The following is a 26,771-nucleotide window of genomic DNA, read 5'->3' on the forward strand; positions in this document are numbered from 1 at the left end:
ATTACTGACAACAAATACGAAAGTCTATTAATTACATACTTTTAAGCTTCCAGCCTTTTCTGTTATCTTATAACAGTATCCACTGGGAAAATGTTAAAAAGCGCCAACCAAGGTCAACAAGAAATCATCTGGTGACCACAAAATCTAAAAGGGGTTGACGCGCAAAAAACGCACTTGAGCTTTGGAGGTCAGTGCTAGGGAAACAACTCCAGAGCTGGGGCTCAGAACACATGGTTACCTTTTGTGCTAAGCCAGAACGCACACAAAGCCTCATGGGAGGAGGGGCCTCGTGACGTCACAGAGGCGGCCGCTCCTTGCGTCGCGCACTAAGAAAGCCAGAAAGGTCTGGCGGTGCCGGCGCCATTTTGCTGGAGCCTGTGACCGAGTGGGAGTGGAGTGGAGCGGCCGTTGTTGCCGACTCTGTCCTCCACCCCACGGTCCAGTCAGTGGGTTGATTAGGCCATCGGCCCTTAAGCCGAGACCTGTCTCGTATTTAGTTCTGGAGAACGCCTGGCCGACATGAGTGATGTAGAGGAAAACAACTTCGAGGGCAGAGTGAGTACAAAGCCGCGGGAGCCGTCTTCGGCGGCGGCCCGATGCTCAGGGTTTCGTGGGGACGAGTGCAGTCGGGCGGGCTTGTGGGAAGTCCTGTCGGGAACAACCTCGAGAACCGTCGCGGTTGCTCCCTCACATCCCAAGATGGCTTCTAGGTTTCACTCCTTCCCCAAACACTGCGGATAACCCCTCCCCCTTTTTTGGAGACCGTGATACCTGGACTCCTGAGTCCGATTTTCTATCCTCACTGTTCCCTCCCTTTTCCCCAGGACTGAAGCGTCCTTACTGCTGTTCCGAGGTGTGGGTCCCCTGTCGCGATGGGGCGGGAGGAGGCGGCAGGTAGTTCCCTCAGGCTAGATAGTGGTTGGTGTTTCCTTCGGTGGCATTTCTGGCGACCCCGAACATCGTACAGGGTCTCGGGTCGAAAGTGCGCGGGGCTGTTGTCCGGGCGGGAGAAGCTGGCGTGGGACTAGCTGGGGCCTGTGTCTCCTTGGCTCTCTATTGCAGTGAGCGGCCGCGTCTCTGTTGGAACCGGCGGCGTTGCGTCTATAAAGGCGAAAGCCTTGAGGTTGAAGGTGGGACGAGCCTAATGAAGTGGTTAGTCAACGACCGCACCGATCCTTAAGAGTTCTTGAGAGCTGTGTGAGGGGAAAACTACGCAAGGAGCCCTTTTCCCTTAATGTCCCTTTTGCTTTTCTGTCACTTAAATGCCATAACGCCTGATTTTTCTAATTCCATGATGCTGGGTGTTTTGTCTCTATCTCAAGATTCTTTTCTTTCTATGACCTTTCATGTAAAATCTGACCACTGCTTTACAGGTTTTTATGGTGTGAAAAAAAAAGTGGGGGAGGGGAATCTTCAATCTTACTTTAATCTTACATAACTGAACGAATTTCATGGGTCATTGTTTTGAAAGTGACCAGGTTATTTTGTTTTCTAAATATTAGTGAAAATTATATGCCCTTTGTATTTCTCTCATTGCTTCACCTCCCGACCCCCACCCCCACCCCCAGGGAAGAGGGCTCGGAAGATTTTCATTATTTTGGGTCAGATAAATATAAACCTCACAAAAAATACGATAGTATTTCTAGTTTAAATGTACTAGAACATTTATCAGTATTTGAGTTAAATTCCCAAAATTATCTTAGTAGTCCTTGTTTGGTAGAAGTGAGTGCAGAACCCTGGGAAGAAAACAAAATCCCCAGGCAACACAACACGTTCCGGCTGTTGTGTTGGTATTTGTTTTAGTCACTAGAGGAAGCACTTTATAAAGACAGCTGGAGGGAATGGATTTTGGCTTTTGTGGAAGCTCACAATATATTTAAACACCTGGACCAGACAATCAAATCAGAGGCCACTTTAGGCTTCTGTTGTTTTTGAAGTTAAAGAGCTAAAACAATAGATGAAAAACAAAACTACTTTTAATTCCTTTACGATTGGATTTTTTAATATAAAATTTTGGGCCTGGATATCAATGAGTGGTTGAAACTGCTTATTTTTAAGAATGGTGTATTGATTGTACCAACAAAACTTACTTAAATCATGCAATGAAAATATTTGGTGGTAATTGTAAGCTGCCACTTGTTTTGAAAATGTAGTTGTGAGAAGAAATTTTGCTGGGCGTTCTTTCTTTTCCTTAGATTAACTTTAAAAAAAAATAAATTGGGGGTGGGGTTCATGTTTGGTTTGATTTTATTTGTGGGGAACTACTCTTTGGGGTCCTGTTTCTCCTTTTTTAAAATTTAATACTAAATTTTTAAAATATGTTACCAGGCTGGGGGCCAGGGGGTGTAAATTCCAAGTATTTATCACCTTACCCACATAGGAGGGAGAGCAACGTTAGAGTCCCACCCAACTTTACCCAAAAAATGTATGTAGGCATTAACAGCTTATTTAATAGGAAAAAAGGTTTTAGTGATTTTTTTTCCTTGTTTGGCCATTTTTAGTCATAGAAAATATTTTTTCACAAGTGATAACCAAGTGTGTTTTAGTAAATGAACTCAGTAGACTTAATAATTCTTTTAGGGCTCACCTGTTGTTTTGTTTGTTTTTTAAGGGTGAGCATATTTTCTTGTAACTGGGTAAAGAATTAGAAGACCACCAGAAGGTTTTCTGGGAGTGTAGTACTCTTTTTTTTCTTTAATTGTTAAAGCAGTTTAATATTTGCTATTTCTGGTTTTGAAACTACAGTGACCTTTTATCTCCTAACCAAAACAGCAATTAAAAACTTTTTATATATCATGATTGCTGTGTTCTTGTTTTGTATCTCCTTTAAATTTAATAACCATTTAGGCTCAAAAATGAATTTTCATATGATGTGTGTTGAGGTGTTTTAAGTAGTTGGTGTACTTCAAACTTAGACTAAATTGGGGAAAACATTGACAGGTTGGAATTCAAAATTATCAGAAACATTTGTAGAGTGCTTTAAATTTAGCTTTTGCATTAAATACATGTTTTCCCTTGTAGGAAGTTAGTGAGAAGAATGTTTCTAATACTTTAAAGTGAGATTTCACTTGCTTTATATACAGAATAAATATTAACTCCATTTTCGTAAAAAGATACTTAGATGGTAACTTACTAGAGGCTATGGAACATATTAAACACAGACACAGGACAGATTCTAATAGCTCCTACTTTTATAGCATTTTAGAATCTACTCCCCAAAAAATCTTTGAGGTATTTTCTAATTTACTGCTCACAAAAATCTGCAAGAGCTGGAGTACTGTTAGCTATTTTAAAGATTAACTGTAGATCCAGATGACAGTGCAGCCAAAAATCAGACATTCAAGTCCCTGTCCATTACTCTGTGTATATGTTGGGATTTTCTTGTTTTTAAAGAGCACACTGTACTTCAGTGCCTTACAGTCATTAATGGATTTTTCTAACAGCAGTGGCTGAACCTTAATTTTTTCATTATAGATTAAAGACCCTTTCGTTTGAAAGAACTAGAATGAAAGAACTTAAGGAAATAAAATTGTTATAATTGGCCCTAATCAATAACCAACCAAAATTACCTTCTGCCTGAGGTGAAGCTCAATATCTGTTGCTTTTTAGTAAAGGGCTAGATTTTTCTTGGCTCCTTCTTGAGGGCAAGAGAATTTGCAGTCTAATTTGAGGTGACTGACAACTCAGATCTGGGTAAAAGTAAGTATATGATCAAGTGCTAGATTATATGATGAAATTATTTAAGGAATTCAGATAATGGAGCTGAGTAGTTTTGTGACATAAGTGAAAGGGAAAGCTTCACCTAGGATGTAAAACTTTTACTGGATCTAGGGAAAGGGATATTACTTTTACAGGTGTCACAGTAAAGAGTTTGTGCTTGTAATAGCGTTAGATTTAACCAGATATGCAGTCAGTTAATGGAGGGCTTTGAATCCTAGATTTAGGTATTTGGACTTTTAATGTAATGTGCAGTAAGGAGCCATCTATGGATCTTTTCATTGTGGGAGTGACATAATGAAAAAGACCAGAGAGACTGATACACAAAGCAGCAGGGAGCCCTTGAAGTATTTAAGGAAGGAAAATATGGTCTACATAGGTCAGCAGTAGGATATAAAGAATGAGGCCTTTTCAAAGGTCCTGGAGAATGGTTTTACCATGTTCATCAAGTTAATAGAAACGTGAGTGGAGTGACAATGTCCTTTGGAGACTTGGAGTTAGTTTAGCACTAGAACTGTGGTTTTGTGTGTCATGTTCATAAAAGTAATGAGATGTTTACTATACACAGATTTAACTAAAATTAGGCTTTGGATTTCAAAACATTTTAGTGCCCTTTGTACAAATTAAAGGGAATAGAAGTTAAGCTTGTTTAAAAAAAAAAAATCATTTTACCTATCTTATTTTCTTTTTACCCTTAAATTTGTTTAAAACTAAATCTAGAAATTTTAAGTCCATTCCCTCAGTACGATGGTCTGGTATTTTTAATAATAGGTTAATGATTTCTTTAAATTGATCCCAAATTATTTATACCATGCTTTGTAGTACAGTTGAAAAGGAACGGCACTGCTTAATTCTTGCCTCCTTTTCAGGAGTGGTTCTGACTTCATGAGTAACTGGAATGTTTTTAGGAGGTTCCCAGAGTTCCACTTCTTAAAATATGAGATGCTTGACTGGATGAAAAAGTGAAAGGCAAACATAAATTTATATGTATTAAAATTAAAAACTCATTGCTGTCAAATGGATTCTACTCATGGCTACCCTGTTGGACAGTAGAATTGCCCCATAGGGTTGTAGCATAGTGCCTAAAGCACTTGACTGCTAACCAGAAGGCTGGCGGTTCAAACCCACCAGCCACTGCTTGGAAGGTTGGGCAATCTAAATCCGTAGTGATACCGCTTCGGAAACCCAAGCAGGAGTCACTATAAGTTGGGTCTGACTCGACAGCACATAACAACAACAACAGTCTTTATAGGAGCAGATTGCCACACCTTTCTGCCATGGAGCAGCTGGTACGTTCAAACTGCCAACATTTCCGTTGACAGATGAGTGCTTTAACCACTGCACCAAGTGTGTTACGGTATTTTGTTAGATAAAGAATGGAGAGGAAATAAGGGGAGGTTTTCTCCTTCTCTGAAAATGTGATTTTTTTAAATAAGGGGTAATGACTTCCCTATTCAAAACTAGCTTGTTCACCTAGCGTGGCCTCCTTTTTTCAAGACTCTCAAATTTGATGAAATTTTAAAATATTAAATGTGAGGAGTGTGTGTGTTTTTTTTTGTTTTGTTTTTGTTTTTTTAAATGAGTGATAGAATACAAACAAATTCTGTTCCCATTTCCCAGATAAGGATGAATGTTACAGCATTTTGGTTTTAAAAACATGTAACTCAGCTTCTTCAGCAATATCCTTTCATTGCATCTCATCTGGTAAACTTGTTGTAAAAGGATGGAGGTTCTTTTCATTCAGTAGGGATACTGTTAAACCTATGAATCTTGCTTGTTTTGGGTTTAATTTATGTTCCTAAAGTTAAGTACTGTCATTCAGTTTTAATGCTTTTTCTTGTCTGTATTCTTTAAACAAAAAATTTATAAATTTAAGGAAACATCTTCAAGTTCACATTTTTATGATTGAATTTCTTTAACCAAGGGGTGCAATATAATAGATAAAGTGCAGGTATAGGAGTTGTTCAAGTCATTACACCCATGGTACATAATTAATTTTACAGATGTGTTAGAGATGCTTCTTAAGCTTTTTGTGCCATTCCTAAAATGAGAATTAAAAAGTCTTGTAATCTGAAAGAGTATCAAAGGATTTAAGTATTTAGGAATGTGAGTCATTTGAGAAAACACAATGAACTTTTACCTCTGACCTTAATTTTTTAAATGAACTAAAGTTATTCACTTGTGGTATAACATGTTTAGTATAACAAGTGTGAAATGGCCATAAACACCATAATTTGCCTGACAGTGTGAAAACTATCTCTTTAATACTATCAGTGAGTGCTGAGATATCCAGTAACTAACTTTAGGACCTTTGCAAAATGAATTACTACTGATTGTTATTTGGTCATATATCCTGACATACTGAGCTGGGCCGAAGTGGAGATGAGAAAATGGTAACAATCAGATACATATCCCATGACACCAGAAGATGACATTGTAAGTGAAGAGTGCTTTAACAGGTTCTTATTTAGTTTTGATTACCATTTATTGGCTTTTAATGTAGTCCAACTACTTTAGTCCTTATAAACTTGTTTTGTTCATCTTTTGAAATTGCCACATTCATACTAGCATTTGGATGTTACAGTTGATTATGACATAAAAGCTGGTGGATTTATGAGCCATATACATTTAAAATTTGTACAAAAGTAAATTTGATAGATAATGCCCAATCATGACATGAGCTCAAATTTGATTATATATGTATAGGTGCCAATTCCTAAGTCATTTCTTAATGATAAAAGTTCCCACAATTATTCCTAATGTTGGTGAATATACAGGCATACAGTACTAAAATATCTGTGAGCCTTTGCAGATACAGAGACCACATTAATCTCATTCAGAATGCAGCATACAGGTATAACCTTAAAGGAAATTCATACTTAAAAATAATAACAGGGAAATTAATCATTTTTAAATGCCTAATATGAACAGTTAGTATTAAGGGTTTGCTCTAATAGGAGTTGTGGATTAAGAAGAAACTAGAAGTATTTCTTTTATAAGCGTAAGGGTCTTTAAAAGAAGTGTACTGTTGTGTCCAACAGAGAGGAGGCAGAAATGCTATTTCTGCAGGCTGAAACTAAAGAGCACTTAAGGTTTCTTTTAAGTCCTAAAGAATGATGTTCTTACTGTATTAAATAAAGTGATTATTTAGGTATCTATATACATTTTTTTTAATTTGTAGAATTTTTTTTATTTACTTAAATGCTCTTGTGTATTTTTATCAAAATCTCCAATTTTATGTAGTGGAAAATACATATGAGAAAAATTGTTTTACAAATTTATAATGTAGAATTTGCCTTGCTTAATGTTGGAATGGATCACAGCACACCATTTATATTGGTTTGTGTGTTTATTTTAATTTAGTACTTTACTGAGTACTAAAACTCAGTGGCAGGGGGCTTTTGATAAGCATATAGTGTTGAATTTTTTTTCTTCCACCTGATGCTAGCTGTGTTAAAGTACACCACAATTAATTGCTTGCAGTAGGAATTGTACATGGTCTGCAACAATGGTTACCTGGTTATTCTGGAAAACAACTATTTTAACAGAAAGCAAAGGTGATTCTGCTTGTATTGGGTACACTATGTTGTTGTTGTTGTTATGTGCCATCGAGTCGGCCCCGACTCGTAGCGACCTCTCCTTGGGTTTCCGAGGCAGTATCACTACGGAAGTAGGATTGCCCAACCTTCCTTCCGAGGAGTGGCTGGTGGGTTTGAACCGCCAGCCTTCTGGTTAGCAGTCAGGTGCTTTAGCCACTATGCTACCAGAGCTCCTTTTTATTCTTTTTGGCTGTACCCTAAGGTACCACCCGTGGTACCTTGATAATAACAAACAAAAACAGTTTTAGCAGATTGTGCTATGACAATTATCTGCATGATAACTTGTATGTAGTAGGTAAGATAGCCCTATTTAAGGCTTCTAAAATCCATTATGTAATTTTGTTGAGTCATTATAAGGTTCGTAGTGATAACTGCCTTGGAAATCCAAGGAGCGGTCACTATGAGTGGGGTCTGAGTCATGGCAAATAACAACATTATCTCCCTATTTCAACCAGGCAACATATTTTTAATTATTGTAGGTGCCAGGAGCACGTTACAGGCATGAAATTACTGGAGTATTTTATAGAGCAGATTAAATGTAGTTTAGTTTCATAAATTTCTTTGGAAAAAGTTGAAAATATCATTTCATAACGAAGATAAATCCAAGGTAAAAAATGTTATCTAGCATTTGTCCATAAAGGAATTTTGGTAGCCTGGTTTACAATGCAGGTTAGCGTGGAAAATGGCATTTATTTGGTTACAGCCTTTGAGCTCAAGTTACTTAAAATTTGTAAATATTAATGTGATCACTTTTCTCTGTGAAGACTTTTTATTAATCACCGTTTGTTACAAGGACATGCCTTTTGGAGGCAGGTATTATAGTAAAAATATTTTTGGATAAATCTCTTACGTTGTTTTTGGAGGGTAAAATGAGAGTGGCAGCTTTTTGACTAGGAGTTGGAGTGGTATTGAGAGTCAGCTGTTTCTTACCCTTGAATGATTCCATGAAGAAAACTATGCACATTTAGAGATTAAAAAGAAAAGGGTAGGAAGTTTTGGGTGTGAGCCAGCAAGGAAGGTTAGGTATTGTCCGCACCTTGGATAAGGAAAGCGTCTTTAAAAATATGCTGGTGTCTTTTGAAAATACATTTTGTCATATTGTAATGCTTTGTCAACCAGTTAGAAAGAAAATTACATTTTTCTGATAAGGTGCCACACAAGAATTGGGATTTAAATTTTAAGGTGTTACTGAATTACCTTGTTTATACTGATTGCTAAGAAGCAGTAATTTTCAGCAACTAGTAAAATTATGGTTATGAGAAAAGACATGAAAAATCAAAAATATACATAGTTTGACCAGAACTTTTTTTTTTTTCCATATACTATAGAGAGATTATGCCAAATAAACATTTTAAGAGGAAATTTTGGGGTTTAGGGTGATTATAATTTATATTCTAGTAAAAGTAAAGGTTTACAGTGTCTCACAGAGCAGCGAGGGCTATGGTAATAGATAACTATTCCATCTACTACTCTTGAACAGTAGTAATACAAGTAAATCATATGCCAGATGATCTGATTTATAGAAGTGGTGAAAGCCAAAAGAGTCAGAAATATTCTTAACAGATTAAGCCAATCTGTGAGACTTCTGTTACAAGCAAATTAGCTATAATTTTGTTTTTTGTAAAGTACTGAATGTAGTGCTTTGATAGTATTTCAAATGTGAATGAAAAACCTAAATTGCTATACCCATTGCAGGCATCTGTCCAGGAATTTAGAGAGTGTCTGAGTTATAGCCAGATGTATTATAGGTAGCTAAATGGGAAAAGTTGCTATTCAGCGGAATTGTGGCCATTTCGGTTTTCATCTGAAAAAAATGGATGCGTCTAGAAGGCATTTATGCAACTATTGATGGATAAGTCTTTTGACATTAAACTTGGAGTAAAGGAAAGTTTAAGAAATTTGCTTAAAGTTGCATAATAGTACTTTTGTGAAATTGAAATTTATACTAATAGTCAAAGCATAAATGAATAGAAACCAAACTGTTGGTCCATCTCCTATGTCAGTTAAATCACTGAAAAGCTAAATTAAGCTTTGATATATACTTAAGGTTTATATAATATATGGTTCATGAGTATTTACTAAAAATACTCATTAGTCTATGCACACGGGTGTACCATGAGTGCAGATTTAGTTTTATAAATAATTACAGGTATTTGCAGAATACAAAAGGCATTTTCTTAATCATGGGAGAAGGAAGGGCTTATGCACAGGGAGACAGCTCAGGGAGCAGGAGAGTATGGAGGGATGGTCACTGGGAAGAGGTAACTATGGGGAGGAAGTGGGAGGGGAGCTGTTGCATTGTGGTAAACTGTGGTCAATGACATGAGACAAAGTATATGTGAACTGCTGTATGGAAAGTGAATTTGCTCTGTAAATCTTCACCCAAATCGCAATAAAAAAAAAAAGAAAAAAAGGCAGTTTCTTGTTACAAAATACTTTTTGATTTTAAAGTGGAATTTTCATAAGATTTCTTTTAAAAGCAGGCTTTTAATTGGTTTTAGATTATTGATTTGGATTCAACTTTTTCAATATAGGACTATAGCCCCTGAAGGGAGATAGATATGCATAACATGCAAAAAAAAAAAAAAAAAAACTGAACAAAAGGTGGGATCAAAAATAAGGCTATGGTAATGTCTTAATATATTATGGTATTTTGTGGATAATATAGCATTTAAAATGTCATGATTGCAAAAACGCATACATAAATTAGGATTTTATAAGCCAGTCCTTTACCTTTCTTAGTTTTTTCAGTATGCTTGTTTGCCTTCAAAACATATCTTTCTGGTTCAGTCAGAGTGAGCAAAGATAAATAATCATCAAACAAAATTGAAAAGAAAGCATTAGTCATTTTACTAGTTTTTAGACTTCTTTGGACCTTAGCATGTGTCTTACGTTGTGAGTTTAGATAGGTGTGTACAAATATTTCAGCCTAGAATGCTTTGCTTTAACTGTATCTTGGTTTCTTGGCATGGCTTAGTGAAAGTTTATTTTAAGATCACTAAGAATCTTCAGGTTATAAAATAGTGAAAATGTAACACTTAGATGGGGGGAAATGACAGTTAATGTTAGTATATTTGAATTAAGTATTTATATTAAAATTGTTAACATTTTAGGCACTAGGGTGAAACATGAAAGGGGAGGAGGGTGAAAAGTATGGTAAAACATTTAGAGAAATTCATTATATTCTCTTTGTTAGAATCTAGACTTTTAAACATTTTTTAAATTTATAAAATTGTTTTTTTAATAAACTAGTTATTTGCACTTTACCTGCTGGTTTTTCCATTTGGTAGATAACATTCTGAACTCCAGCAGAGTTTTCTAATCCCCACGTGCTTAAATATACTAAATGTTCTTTTTCCATTAAGGTTAATGTTCGGGAAGAAATTGAAGAGTTTTTTTCAAGAATGTGGAAGATAAATCAAGATAAAAGAAGGCTAATGAAAAGTATTAAAGATCAGAAAATTAAAATTGAATGGGGGAAAAAATTGAACAGAAGATTGGTCAGATAGAAGCGCTTGAATATTTTTTTTAAGGCTATTTTGAATTGTTTGAATTGGGGAAGAATACACGAAGTATGAAAAAGGAAAAACTCAATGAAGAATGAAGAGAAGTAGAAAGCAAGAGTGAAGTAGAATTAAAAGAATCTGGAAGAATGAATGGGTCCTAGGTTAAGTAAATGTATGGTTTATGTTCCAGTGTCTGTATGATCAAGTTGTAGATGAATTTTGCATGATTACTTAGTTAATAGAGAATTGATGATCTGGTTCAAGTAGGGAATTATTGAGGACAGTTAGCAGTATTAACATTGGGTTATTATTGAGCTGAAATTTTTCTGGAGGGTGTTGCCTAACCATTTGTTTTTCAGGAGCAATCATTATAAAATAATTACGGTACTTTAAATGTTAGGTGTTAGGCATCTACGTGACCAGTGCCATTTGTAATACTGTCTTCTTTGTTAGGAGTCTCGCTCTCAGTCAAAATCTCCAACGGGAACTCCTGCTCATGTAAAATCGGAGAGCAGGTCAGGATCTCGTAGTCCATCAAGGGTTTCTAAACACTCCGAATCCCATTCTCGATCAAGATCAAAATCCAGGTAAGTGTATTCAAAAAAATACTTAAAATGTTTTCCTTGGCTTTTTCAGAGCAAAGGCGGTTTTACCAAAATCTTTTTGCTGCATTATGTGTAGAAATTTTACCAAGACTCCAAATCATGAAGTAGTTTTCCTGTTGGTATGCTCTAAATTTAGATAAGCCAGAATCATCTCTTGGTCTGATTAATATTTTGGATAAAAATTATTAGTACAGATTAAATATATATTGATTGCATGAAATGTGCTTGGATTTAGCATTTTAGAACTAATGTTTGCTTTTCATCCGAAGATTAGCACAACAAATAGATAATTGTTACCAATGGAGATTTGAATGTAAGTTAGCGCAGAGAAGGTTCATGTGTATGTGTTATACAGAGAAGTAGAGTGGTTTGGGAAGCTTTTTCTCAAGATTCACATTCCAGCTATTCCTTTACCTGAAGATTTTGACTCAGTAGGCCCAGGGTGGGGCTCTGTTCATGTAAAATTTAGAGGGGGAAGAAATCCCCAGGTAATGCCGAAGTGGTTCCCACTACTACCATCACTAACAACAGCAACTCTCTAGTGCTGGGATAGAAAAAAAAGTTTAAAAATAATTGGGGTAGTCAGTTTTGGTTAAGTCACTGAAATTTTTTTACTACGGGTATAGGCATAATTTGTATCTTTGAATAACGTCTACTTGCTAAGGAGGCATGAAACAGAAGAAAGAAAAGATTAGGGACCCTAAAGGCTTTTAGAGTCGTGTCCCATTTTTCATGACAGTTTAAAAGTGACAGTTTGTTGACATGACAGGCTATTTATTAATATTTTTTCCTTATTTTTGAAATTGGGGCTATAAATTAATGCTAAGGAAAATGAGAAGTATCCTGTTTGATATTCTTGAATGAACACAAATTTTCTTCGTATACAATCCATTCCCAAAATGATTGGTTTTCTTTTAGATAGTAAGAAGTCCACTCATTTTATTGCTTTTTAATAGTTTTTCCTCCCTTTGATACACTCAGCCTAATAAAACAAGTTGGGGGGGGGGTGTTCTGGTTACCTAGTATTGCTCTGACAATATACCACAAATGGGATGGCCTTAACAAACAGGAGTTTATTCTTACAATTTGGAGGCTTTGAGTCCAAGTCCAAAGTGCCAGGCTCTAGGGGCTGGGTGAAAGCCCCTCAACCTTGGGGGAAATATCTTTTCCTCAGGTGAAAGAAGCTGAGAAAAGTCAGAGATTTGTGGTATATATCCTTGTAGGCATTTTTATTTTCATATGTTTACGTATGTTTTTCTCTCAAGGTCAAGATCTAGGAGGCATTCTCATAGACGTTATACTCGATCCAGGTCCCACTCTCATTCTCATAGGAGACGATCTCGAAGTAGATCATACACTCCAGAGTACCGACGCCGAAGGAGCCGAAGTCACTCTCCAATGTCTAACCGGAGAAGACATACAGGCAGCAGAGTATGTGATTTTTTTTTTTTTTTTTTTTTTTTAAGTCAATGAGAAAAGTTCTTTTTTTCCTCTGTGTTTACTCATGGCAAAATGCTTCTTTGAGAATCAGGACATTGTTTAGAAGTGGTACTTGAGAAGTATCCTTAATAAGCTGCTTTAGTTTTCAAAATAAAAGGAAAATATTTTATGCTATGATACGCTAGTAAAGGAAATGACATCATCTTAGCAAGCCTATATATTTCATGAGAGCTGCTGCAAAGGGAGAATGAATATTGTTTATATGCATTTAAGTATATTTTCCTTTTTTGACTTTTCAGTAGTTAAAAAATGATGGAATAAATATGAGGGAATATGTTCCAGAAATTAAAATGAAAGTATAAATGTAAATTGAGATACATTCCAAGTTTTTCTCTAGTAGGGGGCAGAACAAGGAGATACCAAAAAAAAAAAAAAAACCAAAATTCAATAATGAAAGCTAACCTACACTTCTGTTATGGGTAAGGCATTGAGTCTTGCTCTGTGCCATTTTTTTTTTTCTTCCCCTCCAAAGCTCATTGGTAGACGTTTGGACCAGACTGCCTGACTCTAAACTTCCTGTGCTTTAACTGCTTCTCCTACATAATATGCTTCTCCTACATAATACTGAATCACTTACCTGTGGAGTCTGCCATTATATGTTCTGAAATATAGTGTACATTTACATTTGAGGATTGTGAAAACATTGAAGGATTATCCTTGTTGGAGAATAAAAAAGGAATCTAATTAGCAGTTGCAGATGAAGTCAAATTAAGTACAAAACTAAAAAGGTATAAAAACAACTTCACTGCTGTTGAGTCAAATCCAACTCACAGCGACCCCTTCTTGGGTTTCTGAGGCACTGTCATTACAGAAGTAGATTGCCCAATAAATCAAAATTTTTTGTTGTTGTCAGATTCCTTGGCATCATTGCTGACTCATAGTGACCTTGTATACAACAGAACAGAGCACTCAGGTCCTGACCCATCCTTGCTATGTTTGAGTCCATTGTTGCAGTCACATGTAAAGATATGTCAGTCCAGCTCATTGAGGGTCTTCCTCTTTTTTGCTGACCCTCTACCAATCATGGTGTCCTTCTCCAAGGATCAGTCCCTCCTAATAATATGTCCAAAGTACATGAGATGAAGTCTCACCATCGTCTGTCTAAGGAGCATTCTGGTTATTCTAAGATAGATAAGGTCATTCTTCTGGCAGTCTATGGTTATATTCAGTATTCTTTGTTAATGAGTCTTCCTCTAGTCGTGATGCTCCATTCTTCATATAGTGTAGCTTCTTGGATTCTTTGCTCAGCATACAGGTTGAATAAGTATAGTGAAAGCTTACAACCCTAATGTATACCTTTCTGATTTTAAACCATGCAGTATCTGCTTGTTCTATTAAAAAACTGCTGCCTCAACTCTTACGTACAAGTTCCACGTGAGCACTATGTAAGTGTTCTGAACTTTCCATTCTTCACAACATTATCTATAATTTGTCATGATCACACAGTTGAAAGCCTTTGTATTAGTATTAGTTTAATTGATGATGATGTATATAATGTTAAGTAACTGATGATGAACTCTTTCCTTAGGATACATTCTGAAAAGTGAGTACTAGGCTATAAAGTAAGAATATTTTTATGCAGGCTATATAGCCTGAAGTGTATGCTGTAAAAAGCCTGAGTATACTGTCATTGGTAAAAATCTTAGCTCATCTGCATTACTTCTTTTAGAATCTTATTTCCAAATGACTTGAAGTAAGACATTTGCATGTATTTAATATGGAGTTTTGACTGCATTTAAATCTTTATTCAATAGGCAAATCCAGATCCCAACACTTGTCTTGGAGTGTTTGGCCTGAGTTTGTACACAACAGAGAGAGATCTTCGTGAAGTGTTTTCTCGATATGGACCATTGAGTGGTGTCAATGTGGTTTATGATCAGCGAACTGGACGGTCTCGAGGATTTGCTTTTGTTTATTTTGAGAGAATAGATGATTCAAAGGAGGTAGGTTTGTTTTTATAATTGATAAAAGTATAATTTGTGAAAATAAGTATGATTTAGGTTTTTTTTTTTTTTTTTTTAATGATAAAGAATAAATGCTTGCCAAGTTGAAATATTCCTAATGGCCTTGATCATAGCATTGAGTTACTGTAGTTCAGCAACTATTATGTCCTCTCATACTTTGATCTGATGCAAACTTTGCTTCTCAATGTTACCATTGGAGTCACCACAGTTTGACTTTGTTATGAGGTATAGGCATATCCTGATTGAAATCTGGTCTTCTAAATTGAGCTTATGTGTATTGTTGTTGTTATCTGCCATTGAGTTGGCTCCAACTCACAGCAACCCCACCTTGGGTTTCCAAGGCAATATCACTACGGAAGTAGATTGCCCAACCTTCCTTCTGAGGAGTATTATGCATATTAAGTTAATGGAAAAAAATAAAGTGTGGTAGTGTTTTCTTTTGAAAAAGTCTTATTGGTCTTCCATGTAGGTAATTAAATAGACTTTAAAAAATTAAGTCTGTGGTGTTTAGATAGGTTCAGAACTTGTTTTTCTATTATCGTAATATTCATTTATCGTTTTTTTTCTATATTTGAGCAATAATACATGGACAGAATTGACACTTCTTCATTTAGTGTCGTTTTGAATTTGTATACCAAGTAATCCAAGTCAGTGATTGGCAATAGTGCTAATCTAATATATTAGCTATTGAATTATAAAGGAAGCAGTGGGCTTGCTCTCTGTTTATTAAGATAAGTAAGTTCCTACTTACATGAGTTAGAAAATTCCATTTTGAGGAATTTGAAGCTCAGTATTAAAGTTGTGGGGGGGGTTTTCTAAATTTTATGTTGTTGTTGAGAATAGACACAACAAAGCATACACCAAGTCAGTACTTTATATGTTTCCAATTTAGTGACATAGATTACATTCTTTGAGTTGGGCAGCCATTCTCATCCACCTTTTCTAAGTTCTCTCTCCTTAGCTCCTTAAGATTCAAGTGCTCAATCTTCCTTCCAAGGAGTGGCTGGTGGGTTTGAACCACCAACCCTCTGGTTAACAGTCAAGTGCCTTAGGCACTACGCTGCCAGAACTCCCACATTTTTTACTGTTGTTGTTGTTATGTGCCCTCGAGTCAGACCCGACTCATAGTGACCCCTCCTTGGGTTTCCGAGGTAGTATTACTATGGAAGTAGATTGCCCCATCTTCCTTCTGAGGAGTGGCTGGCATTTTTTACTAGTTAAGTTTAATTTTTGTAAAGGGTATTGGGTACTGCTGACATGTAGTGAGTAGGGACAGGGTAGGGATGCTGTTAAATTTCATACAATGTACTAGACAGTCCCTTAAAACCCCTCACGAAGGATGCCAATAATCATTTATTTAATAGGCTCCCTAATATTTTAATGTGTAAGTATTACAACATTTTTTAATTGGTTGTGGTAAAATATAACAAAGTTGCCGTTTTAATCAGTTTTGAATATATAATTCAATGACATTAATTACATTCACAGTGTAAGACAACCATCACCACTATTTCTAAAACTTTTTGGCTTTTTTTTTTTTTTTACTGTTACATATTTGTGATTTGTTTGTCTGATTTCACTTAAGGGATAAGGTGTAGATTTAGAATATATCAAGATACCTGACCTGGTAATTGGTGAAATAAATTCTCACATTACTGGAATTGGTGTGTAAGGACAAAGTTACAGAGCTTGGTATAAAGAATGACTGGCGGGTTTGTTGTTATTAGCTACTTTTGAGTGAGCCACCCACCCTCTGCCAGCCCAGGACCCTCTCACTCATGGCAACCTCATGCACAATAGGATTGCATAATTTTGATCCATAGGGTATTGTGATGATCCACTGGTTGATTTTCTGAAACACATCACCAGGTCATTCTTATTCTGGAAGCTCTTCTGAAACCTGTTAAGCATCATAGCACATAATACATAACACACAAGCCTCTACTGGTAGTTCAACAGTGGCTGTGCTTCAGATACACTGGTCAGTAATTGAACCTAGGCTTCTTGCATGGAAGGTAACTCTTTGGGAAGGAAGTACTTAGAGAATTTTTACTTTTGAACTTTCAGATGGAAAACATGTATTTATTTATGGGATAGAAATAATGAGGGTTTTTATTTGTTTGTTTGTTTAAGTACACAAGGGGCAAAAGTAGTCATACCTGTTACTTAAGGATGAGAGCAAGACACGTCTTATTTTTCTAGATATGGTAGACTGTTACAGGGTGTAGCTGTAGCCATTAATTAAAACAAAAGAATTAGCTCTTTGGGGCCTTTCATGGTAAAATATTTGTGGGTCATATTAAAATTACTTATCTTTATTATTAGTTCTAAGAGGTTTTACATAATGGTATGCTTACGCTCCTTATATAATTTTGTCTTGGCTGCTTACTGAGTCTTACCAGTATGCTAGGCTACAAACCAAAGAAAAAGAAGGGAGGTCAGACTATAATTAGAATTTTGTATAAAGCTTAGTTCACACTTTGAATATCTTAAAGATGGTCTTTTAAAGTGGAATGACTGGAGAGTTATTGCGGTTGAGTTGTTTCTGACTGGTTAATAATGATGCCCTGTACAGCAGAATGAAACACTGCCCAGTCCTGTGCAAACTCCAAGATCTTTGCTATATCTGAGCAACATGGTTGCAGGTACTATGTTAATCCATCTCATTGAGGGCCTTCCCCTTTTTCATTGTCCCTCCACTTTACCAAGCCTGATACCCTTCTCCAGGGAATGGTCCCTTCTGACAACATAACCAAAGTAGATGAAACGAAGTCTGGCCATTCTCACTTCCAGGGTGCATTTGGTCTGCACCTCTTCAGGAGAGATTCGTTCTTTTAGTAGTCCATGGTACTTTCAATATTCTTCACCAGCACCACAACCCAAAAACATCAATTCTTCTTCAGTCTTCCTTTTTCGTTGTTCAGCTCTCACATGCATATGAGGCGATTGAAAATACTGTGGTCTGCCAACCTCGGAAGGAAGGTTGGGCAGTTTACTTCTTAGTGATAGCCGCCTCAGAAATCCCAGGAGAGGTCACTATGAGTCAGGTCTGACTCGACAGCACATAACAAAAGCTCCAAACGCACCTTAGTATTCAAGGAAATATCTTTGTTCTTCAGCACTTGAAAGAGATCCTTTGCAGCAGATTTGTGCAATGCAGTGTTGTTTGATATCTTGACTGCTGCTTCCATTGCTGTTAAATGTAGAACCAAGTAATATGAACTCTTGGGCAACTTCAGTCTTTTCTCCATTTATTGTGATGCTGCTTATTGGTCCAGTTGTGAGGATTTTTCTTTTCTTTATATTGATGTGTAATCCATAAAGCATATTACAGTCTTCAGTCTTCATCAGTAAGTATTTCAAGTCATCCTCACTTCAGGCGAGCAAAGTTGTGTCATCTGTGTAATGCAGGTTGTTAATGATTCTTCCTCCAATTCTGATGCCACGTTGTTCTTATAGTCCAGCTTCTCAGATTATTTGTTCAGCATACATGTTGAATAAGTATGGTGAAAGGATGCAACCCTGACACACTCCCTTTTTTATTTTAAACCATGCAATGTCCCCTTGTTCTGTTCTAATGACAGCCTCCTGGCCTAGGTATCAGTTGCTCATGAGCACAATTAAGTGTTCTAGGATTACCATTCTTCTTAGTGTTACCCATAATTTGTTATGATCCATACAATTGAATGCTTTTACATAGTCAATAAAACATAAGTAAACATCTTTCTGGTATTCTTTGCTTTCAGCTTATCTGGCATCATTAGCGATAGCCCTCATTCCACATCCTCTTCTGAATCCAGCTTGCATTTCTGGAAGTTCTCTGTCAATGTACTGTTGTAACTGTTTTTGAATTATCTTCAGTAAGATTTGACATGCATGAGATATTAATGATAATTGTTCGATAATTTCCACATTCTGTGGGATTATCTTCCTTTGGAATGGGTACAGATAAGGATCTCTTCCAGTCAGTTGGCCAGGTAGCTGTCTTCCAAATCTCTTGACATAACCAAGTGAATGCCTCCAGTGGGGCATCCGTTGGTTCAAATATCTCAACAGGTATTCCATTAATTCCTGGAACTTTGTTTTTCACGACTTTCTTCAGTGCAGCTTGGACTTCTTCCTTGACTGCCATTGGTTCTTGATCATGTACCATCTCCTGAAATGAATGAACATTGACCAATTCTTTTTGGTATAGTGACTCTGTGTATTCCTTCCATCTTCTTTTAATGCTTCCTGCATCATTCAATATATTGCCCATAGAATCTTTCATTATTGCAACTCGAGTCTTAAATTTTTTCCTCAGTCCTTTCAGCTTGAGAAATGCCGAGCATGTTCTTTCCTTTTGACTTTCCAACTCCATGTCTTTGCACATTTCATTATAATAATTCACTTTTTCTTCTCAAGTTGCTCTTTAAATTCTTCTGTTTAGCTCTTTTATCTTGTCATTTCTTCCTTTGCTTTAGCTACTCTCCACTCAAGGGTAAGTTTGAGAGTCTCTGGTGACATCCATTTTGGTCTTTTCTTCCTTTCTTGTCTTTTTTTTTTTAATTGTGGTTTGGGAAATTTACAGAGCAAATTCACTTTCCTTACAGCAGTTCACATATACTTTGTCTCATGACATTGACTACAATTTACCACAGTGCAACAGCTCCCTTCTCACTTCCTCCCGATAGATAACTCTTCTGTGTGTCCATGCCTCCATGTACTCCTGCCCCCTGAGCTGTCTCCTCTGTGCATAAACAGCCCTTCTTTCTCCCTTGATTGTTGTCTCCAAGGAGTTTATCTACCTCAGATACATGTTCAACTCATATGCCTGTCTTAAGTTTGGCTGGAAGCCACAGGTATGGGTTCAAATCCAGACCTGAAGGGCAGCTAGGGGCCATAGTCTCAGTGGTTCCACCAGGCTCTATCAGACCAACAAACCTGGTCCCCCTTTTTTTTTTTTTTTCTCCAAAATCCTTATGAGTTTTGTTCCACATTGTTCTCCCTCTCTATCCAGGATCTCCTCCATAGATCTCCCTCTGCGTGGTTGACAGTGGTAGCCGGGCACCATCTAGTTCTTCTGATCTCATAGTCGTATAGGCTGGTGATAGCATGGTGTACCAGTCATGAGGACTAATTGTTTCTGTGAATTTTGTTTTTCTTCATTCTTCTTTGCTCTGGACAAGAAGAGACCCATCGTTGCATCTAGATGGCAGCTTGCTGGCTTTTAAGATCCCAGTCGCTACTCGCCAAAGTAGGAGGTGGAACAGTGTTTTGGTGTAGTATGTTATGCCTCTTGAGCTTGATGTCCCCTGAGACTATGGTCCTGAGCCCACAGGTCCAACTACTCACTCCCTGTGGGTAGCTGGCATTGACCAAGAAGTGACTACAACCTTGTCCCTTGTCAGCTCTACTATACCCCTGAGAATTATTACAGAACATACAGATACACTTATAGGACCATTGTCTGCCAACCCTATACATGGTCTTGGGTACACTCCCTGCTTCATAGACATACCTACTAGTTCAGCCTGCCCACCCATCTATCCACCCATACACCCATGTTTGCCTTCACTGACAACGCAGTACTGTATGTGCAGAAGGGTTTGTCTTTGTTGTCTGTACCTCCCATGTACCTCTCTATGTCTTCCTCTTCCTCAGTGCCACCATATTGATCACTCACATTTGGTACATTGCCCTTCTCTTCTACCTATCTAACAGTGTTCCCTCCCCTGGCCTCCCACCCCTAGTAACCAACAGAGAAAATTTACTTCCATAGATAAACCTTTCCTTGACTTATACAATAATTGACTAATAAAATATTTGTCCTTCTGTGATTAACTTATTTCACTCAGCGTAATGTCCTCCAAGTTCATCCAAATTATGCTGTGTTTTGCAGATTATACGTTATTCTTTAGGGTTGCGTAGTATTCATTGTGTGTGTGTAGCATAGTTTAGTTATCCATTCCTCAGTTGATAGACACCTAGGTTGCTTTCATCTTTTAGCTATTGTAAATAGTGCTGCGATGAACATGGGTATGTAGACCAGTCATGGGTCTCACTTCTTTAGGATATATACCTAGTAATGGAATGGCTGGGTTTCTGTGTGTGTGTGTGTGTGTTTTGGGTGAAAGTTTACAGAGCAAATTCACTTTCCATACAGCAGTTCACATACCCTTTGTCTCTTCACTGCAATTTACCATAGTGCAACAGCTCCTTCCCACTTCTTCTCCATAGTTAACTCTTCCCTGTGTCCATCCCTCTTGCCCCCTGAGCTATGTCCCTGTGCATACACAGCCCTTCTATTTTCCCATGATTGTTCTCTCCAAGGAGTGTATCTACCTAGTATGAATGTTCACCTCATATGCCTGTCTTTTGTTTGGCTGGAAGCCACAGGTATGGATTCAGTTCCAGACCTGAACGGCAGCTAGGGGCCATAGTCTCAGTGGTTCCACCATGCTCTATCAGACCAGCACACCTGGTCCCCCTTTTTTGTTTTTAATTTTTCAAATGATTTTGAGTTTTGTTCCACATTGTTCTCCTACCCTATCCAGGATCTTCTACATAGATTTACCTCTGAGTGGTTGACCGTGGTAGCTGTGCACTATCTAGTTCTTCTGGTCTCATAGTTGTATAGGCTGAGGATCGCATGGTGTACCTGTTGCTTGGAGTAATTGTTTCCATGTATCTTTGGTTTTCTTCATTCTTCTTTGCTCTGGGCAAAGAGAGACCCATCATTGCATCTAGATGGCTACTTGCAAGTGTTTGAGATCCCAGTCACTACTCACCAAAGTAGGAGGTGGAACTGTGTTTTGTGTGGCATGTTACGCCAGTTAAGCTTGATGTCCCCTGCAACTATGGTCCCAAGCCGGCAAATTCAGCTAACCTGTCCCTTGTCAGCTGTACTGTATACCTGGGAATTCTTAACAGAACATACAAATACGCATGTAGAAACATTGTCTGCCAGCCCTATCTATACATGATCTTGGATGCTTTCTTGTCTCTTTAATGACCTCTTTCTTTCTTCATGGATAATGTTCTTGATGTCATCCCACAGTTCCTCTGGTTTTCGATCATTGGCGTTGAGTGCATCAAATCTGTTCTTTAAATGGTTTCTGAATTCAGGAGGGCTATTATCAAGATCATATTTTGGCTCTTGACTTGTTTTAATTGTCTTCAAATTGAACTTGAACTTGCATATGAGCAGTTGGTGGTCTGTTTCACATTTGGCTCCAGGCCTTGTTTTCGCAGAAGCTATTGAGCTTGTCCATTGTCTCTTGCCACAGATGTAGTCAGTCTGATTCCTGTGTACTCCATCTGGCGAAGTCCACGTATATAGCCTCTGTTTGTGTTGTTGACAAGTGTTTGCAATGAACAAGTTGTTGGTCTTGATGGAGAGTGGTCAGTATGAAATGCAGCCTACTTGTACAGCACATGAGAAAAGTTTTGCTTGAGACTATACCTTTTGTCGAGCTCATGGAAAAGGGAAAATTACTTGGGGAAAAATATATGGGCTGTGCCTGCTGGACTGAGTAAATTAAAATGTGTTCTGAACAGTGTCACGGTCTAAGATGTCTATATAACCCCCTGTTCTACATTACTGTATCATATCCAAGAGTTTATTTGGATTACACTTAGTGCTTAATTTTAAGTAATTATTACTTTAAGGCTATTGAATTATATATGCATAACTTTCTGTGCCTGTTTTCTTTTGTAGGCTATGGAAAGGGCGAATGGAATGGAGTTAGACGGTAGAAGAATTCGTGTGGATTATTCTATCACCAAAAGAGCGCACACACCTACACCAGGCATCTACATGGGCCGGCCAACTCAGTAAGATTTCAAGTTTCTGTTAAAAACCAGAAATCCAGGAGAAGTGTGTGAAATTATTTAATTAATCAGAAGTTAAAATAATTTTATTTCTATTGAAGTTCAAAGTTATTTAACTTGTACCTATTCTTTGAGTAGGAGCTCTGGTGGCTAGTGCCTAAGGCATTTGACTGCTAACCAGAAGGGTGGCTGTTCAAACCCACCAGCTACTCCTTGGAAGGAAGATTGGGCGATCTACTTTGGTAGTGATACCGCCTCAGAAACCCAAGGAGGGGTCGCTGTGAGTCGGATGCGACACAACGGCAGTGGTTTTGGTGTTTTTTGGGGGGGGGGGTGTTAAAACTATCCAAGTGGATTTTCTAGCTTTTTTTCTTGGTAGTCTACAAATAGGGAAAAATAATTAAATACTAGATAAATATTGTATGCTTTTAAAATACTCTCTTTCTGTTCTTATGTGACCTTGGAAACTTGTAAGGTTTTTTGTTGTTTTGTTTTGTTTTTTAATATAACCAAAGACTATTCACTAAGTTATTTCTTGGGAGTGAACAGATTTGAAACCTTACTGGGAGGAAATGTAATTGGTAAGGGAAAACCTATAGAAAATGAACATGAAAATAGTGTTCCTGTGATTATAATTTAAATTCACTGTTAAAAGTTTAAAAAACATACCTTGAAGGTTTTTTTTACTGATGGACCTCAGTATATAAGGTCCCATTCTCTTTAGTATTCAGGGTTGATTACTTTTTTTTTTTTTTTTTTTTGGTGATTTGGGTGAAAGTTTATAGAGCAAATTCACTTTCCATACAATAGTTCACATACACTTTGTCTCATGGTATTGATTACAATTTCCCAAAGAGTAATAGCTCCCTTCCTACTTCTCCCCATAATTACCTCTTCCCTGTATCCTTCCCTCCCATGCATTCCTGCACCCTGGGCTGTCTCCCTGTGCATACTTTGCCCTTCTGTTCTCCCTTGATTGATCTTTGCAAGGAGCATATCTACCTAGTATAAATGTTCACCTTATATTCCTACTTTTGTTTGGCTGGAAGCCACAGGAGTAGATTCAATTCCAGACCTTAAGGGGCAGCCAGGAACCATAGTCTGTGCTTCCATCAGGATCTATCAGACCAGCAAACCTGGTCGGTTTTGTTTTTTTGTTTTGTTTTGTTTTGTTTTTAATGATTTCGAGTTTTGTTCCACATTATTCTCCCACTCTTTCGAGGATCTCCTACATAGATGCCCCTCCAGGTGGTTGATATGATAGTTATAGCCAGGCACAATCTGGTTCTTCTCTTCTCATAGTCATATAGGCTGGGGATCACATGGTGTACCAAGGGTTGATTACTTTTTAATTCTAGAAATAATTGTTTTTTAATTAGTCACAGAAACAGACATCTTAACATTTTCTTACTCCTTCCCAAAACAGTGCTTCAGTTCATCTTGTTGAAAAAGTCCTTCTGATTTTGGTGTTGCATTAATAGAAGAGTAGTTTATAGTTTAAAGAGTTTTGTGAAAGCTTTCCTAGTTGTTTATGTATTAAAAGGAAAACCACAGCAGAATTCCAGGGGAGTCATCAAATTGAGACTTGGATTAGCACAAATCAGTTCTTTTTCCCTCCTTTCTCTCCTTCTACGAATTACATTTTAACAGCTACTGATTTTGTATTAAATGATCACAGAAAGTAATCATTCACATTGATGTTTTGGATTTTTCTATAGTAGTGGTGGTGGCGGTGGTGGTGGAGGTGGAGGCGGTGGCGGAGGTGGAGGTGGTGGCAGACGTCGAGATTCTTACTATGATAGAGGATATGATCGTGGATATGACAGATATGAAGACTACGATTACCGGTACAGGTAATGTCTTAATTTGTGATTTGTGTTAGAAATTTGATGTAGTATCTACTACTTTTAATTTATATTTGATAGATATTTGCACAAAGCTTATTATTTAAAATAGATTGTATAGATTTTTCTCAGAACTGAGCATGGAGGTGTTAGCTATCTTTATTTGCCAGGTGTCATTGGCACACAAAGAACTTAATAGTTACTACGTTGGGTATAGTATTATTTTGAATGTTGAGGAATTTTTAATTTTTTTTCATCTGCCTTAGTGGATTGATGATGTGGTAGCTAACTAATCTCTTGTTTCCTACAGAAGAAGATCACCTTCTCCTTATTATAGTCGGTACAGATCACGATCAAGATCTCGTTCTTACAGCCCAAGTAAGTAAACTTATTTTTGTAACATTAAGAAGCTCATTGGTAACTAATTTCAGTTTAGAAAATTTAAAGTGCATGGAAGCTATTAAAAGTTGGAAAATATTAGGCAACTTTTAAACTATAATTGTCACATTTTAACATTTCTTTTACTCTTTCTCTTTCAGGACGCTATTGAGAAATGAAATGGTTGCAGTTGAGGACTTGTTTTGTTTTTCTTTTATTTTCCTTTCTCTTTTCTTTAATTCTGGATTTCCCCAAGTTTCTAATCCTAACTACTCTTAAAAAAAAAAAAAAAAAAACCTTTAAAAACATGGTTGGTTTACTTAGCATCTACATGTTTTCAATTATGTTGCTGTTTTTTCACTCTTTATTATCTCTCTATTATACTCTTAAAGATGTAATTGTTATTGGGTAGTTAAACATCTTGAGTAAAAAAAGGAACCCCAGTGTTATGCTTGGTAAATTATTTTTCTTTGCTTTTACAGAAAATTAACTCATAGCTAATCTAATGAGGAAAGAAAATGACCTTTTTAAAAGCGGCTTTTGTGTTAGGCATTGTATTAAGAGCCTTGCATTTATGACAAACTTTTTTTTTTTAACTCTGTTTTGGATAAGATAGTAACAAAGTAGCTCAGTCATGTCAAGTTTGTCTGGGGTGGCATGGAGCAGCAGTCAAATAGTTGAGTGTAGAAAATTTGAAGCAATAGAAGAAAACGTTTGATGATTTCTTTTGAAAAATGGAATTTTTGAACCTAAAAATTAAGTCTTTGTTTCTTAGAGGTGAAAAACTTGTGGACTCCTACACAACGTGTTGTATTTGAAATACATCTGTTAAACCTTTCAAATTTAAAATGTGATTTATTTTATTTTTTAAACTTGTTGAAGTTTATTCCCTTAATCAGTGAAGGACAAACCTTATTTATTAACTAGAGCAATTGTAAATTTGCTGTTAGACAAGTTCTGATATTGGGACAATGGTTATTGTATAGTATAGAGTCCTTAGAAGGTATGTGTGGGTAAAAGTAGTCTCCTTTAAAATAAAAATTAATTTCTTGGAAAATTATATCGTCTATTTCATATAATAGAAAAATATCTGGATTGAATTTGGGCACCATTCCTTCCTTTTCCCAGTTTCCCTCCAGTGTGTATTTGTAGAAAGACTAGGGCTTTTTTTCCTTTAAACGAGTTTCATTTTTATCTTAAGAGAAAATAAGCTTATATAGTCTGAATTAACAAAAATAAAACAAAACGAAAACATAGTGTTATCGAGTTGAATTCAACTCACAGTAGCCCCCATTTGGGTTTTGAAGGTTGTAAGTCTTTACAGAAATAGATTGCCCCATCTTCCTTCTCCAGAGCAGCCAGTGGGTTGTGAACCGCTGACCTTCCAGTTAACAGATCAGTGCCTTATCACTATGCCACCAGACCTCTCAATTACTCCACAAAATTATTTCTACGTGAAGTTCAAGTAAAAGTTCAAAAAAAGAAACACACAGTCTGGCAAGATAAAAGTAATGAATCCAGAAGGATTGAAGGCAGGGATGCACACAAACCTGCATGACAGTGTTCACTGCAGCAGTTTTCATAATAGCTAAAGGGTAGAAGGAACTGAAAAGTCCAGGGGATGAATGACTAAACAAAATACATATATATAAAACAGAATATTAGGCAGCTATAAAGAGAAACTGTGTTCCAGTATAACACAACATGAATGAACCTTGGAAACATAATGTAGGGTCGAATAAGTTGCAAAAGGACAAATACTATATAATATAACATAGGAAATACACAAATATAGAGAAACCAAGGATGATTAATGGTTACCAGGGGTGAGAGGATGGGGGAAAGA

At 36.9% G+C, this 26,771-nt stretch overlaps 1 protein-coding gene across 1 annotated transcript; it reads left to right on the forward strand.

Annotated features, from left to right (window-relative positions):
- Positions 1–872: 872 nt before the first annotated feature.
- Positions 873–25,097, forward strand: TRA2A (transformer 2 alpha homolog). The gene is made up of 9 exons (XM_042781567.1): positions 873–894; positions 1,063–1,130; positions 11,276–11,409; positions 12,693–12,858; positions 14,682–14,870; positions 22,591–22,706; positions 24,422–24,556; positions 24,858–24,925; positions 25,087–25,097. The coding sequence occupies exons 1-9, from the start codon at positions 873–875 to the stop codon at positions 25,095–25,097; spliced, it is 909 nt and encodes a 302-aa protein (XP_042637501.1).
- Positions 25,098–26,771: the final 1,674 nt, after the last annotated feature.

The sequence above is a fragment of the Orycteropus afer genome, unplaced genomic scaffold, assembly GCF_000298275.1.
Source record: "Orycteropus afer afer isolate SDZICR_OR568_19922 unplaced genomic scaffold, OryAfe1.0 scaffold00008, whole genome shotgun sequence".
Classification (NCBI taxonomy): Eukaryota; Metazoa; Chordata; class Mammalia; order Tubulidentata; family Orycteropodidae; genus Orycteropus; species Orycteropus afer.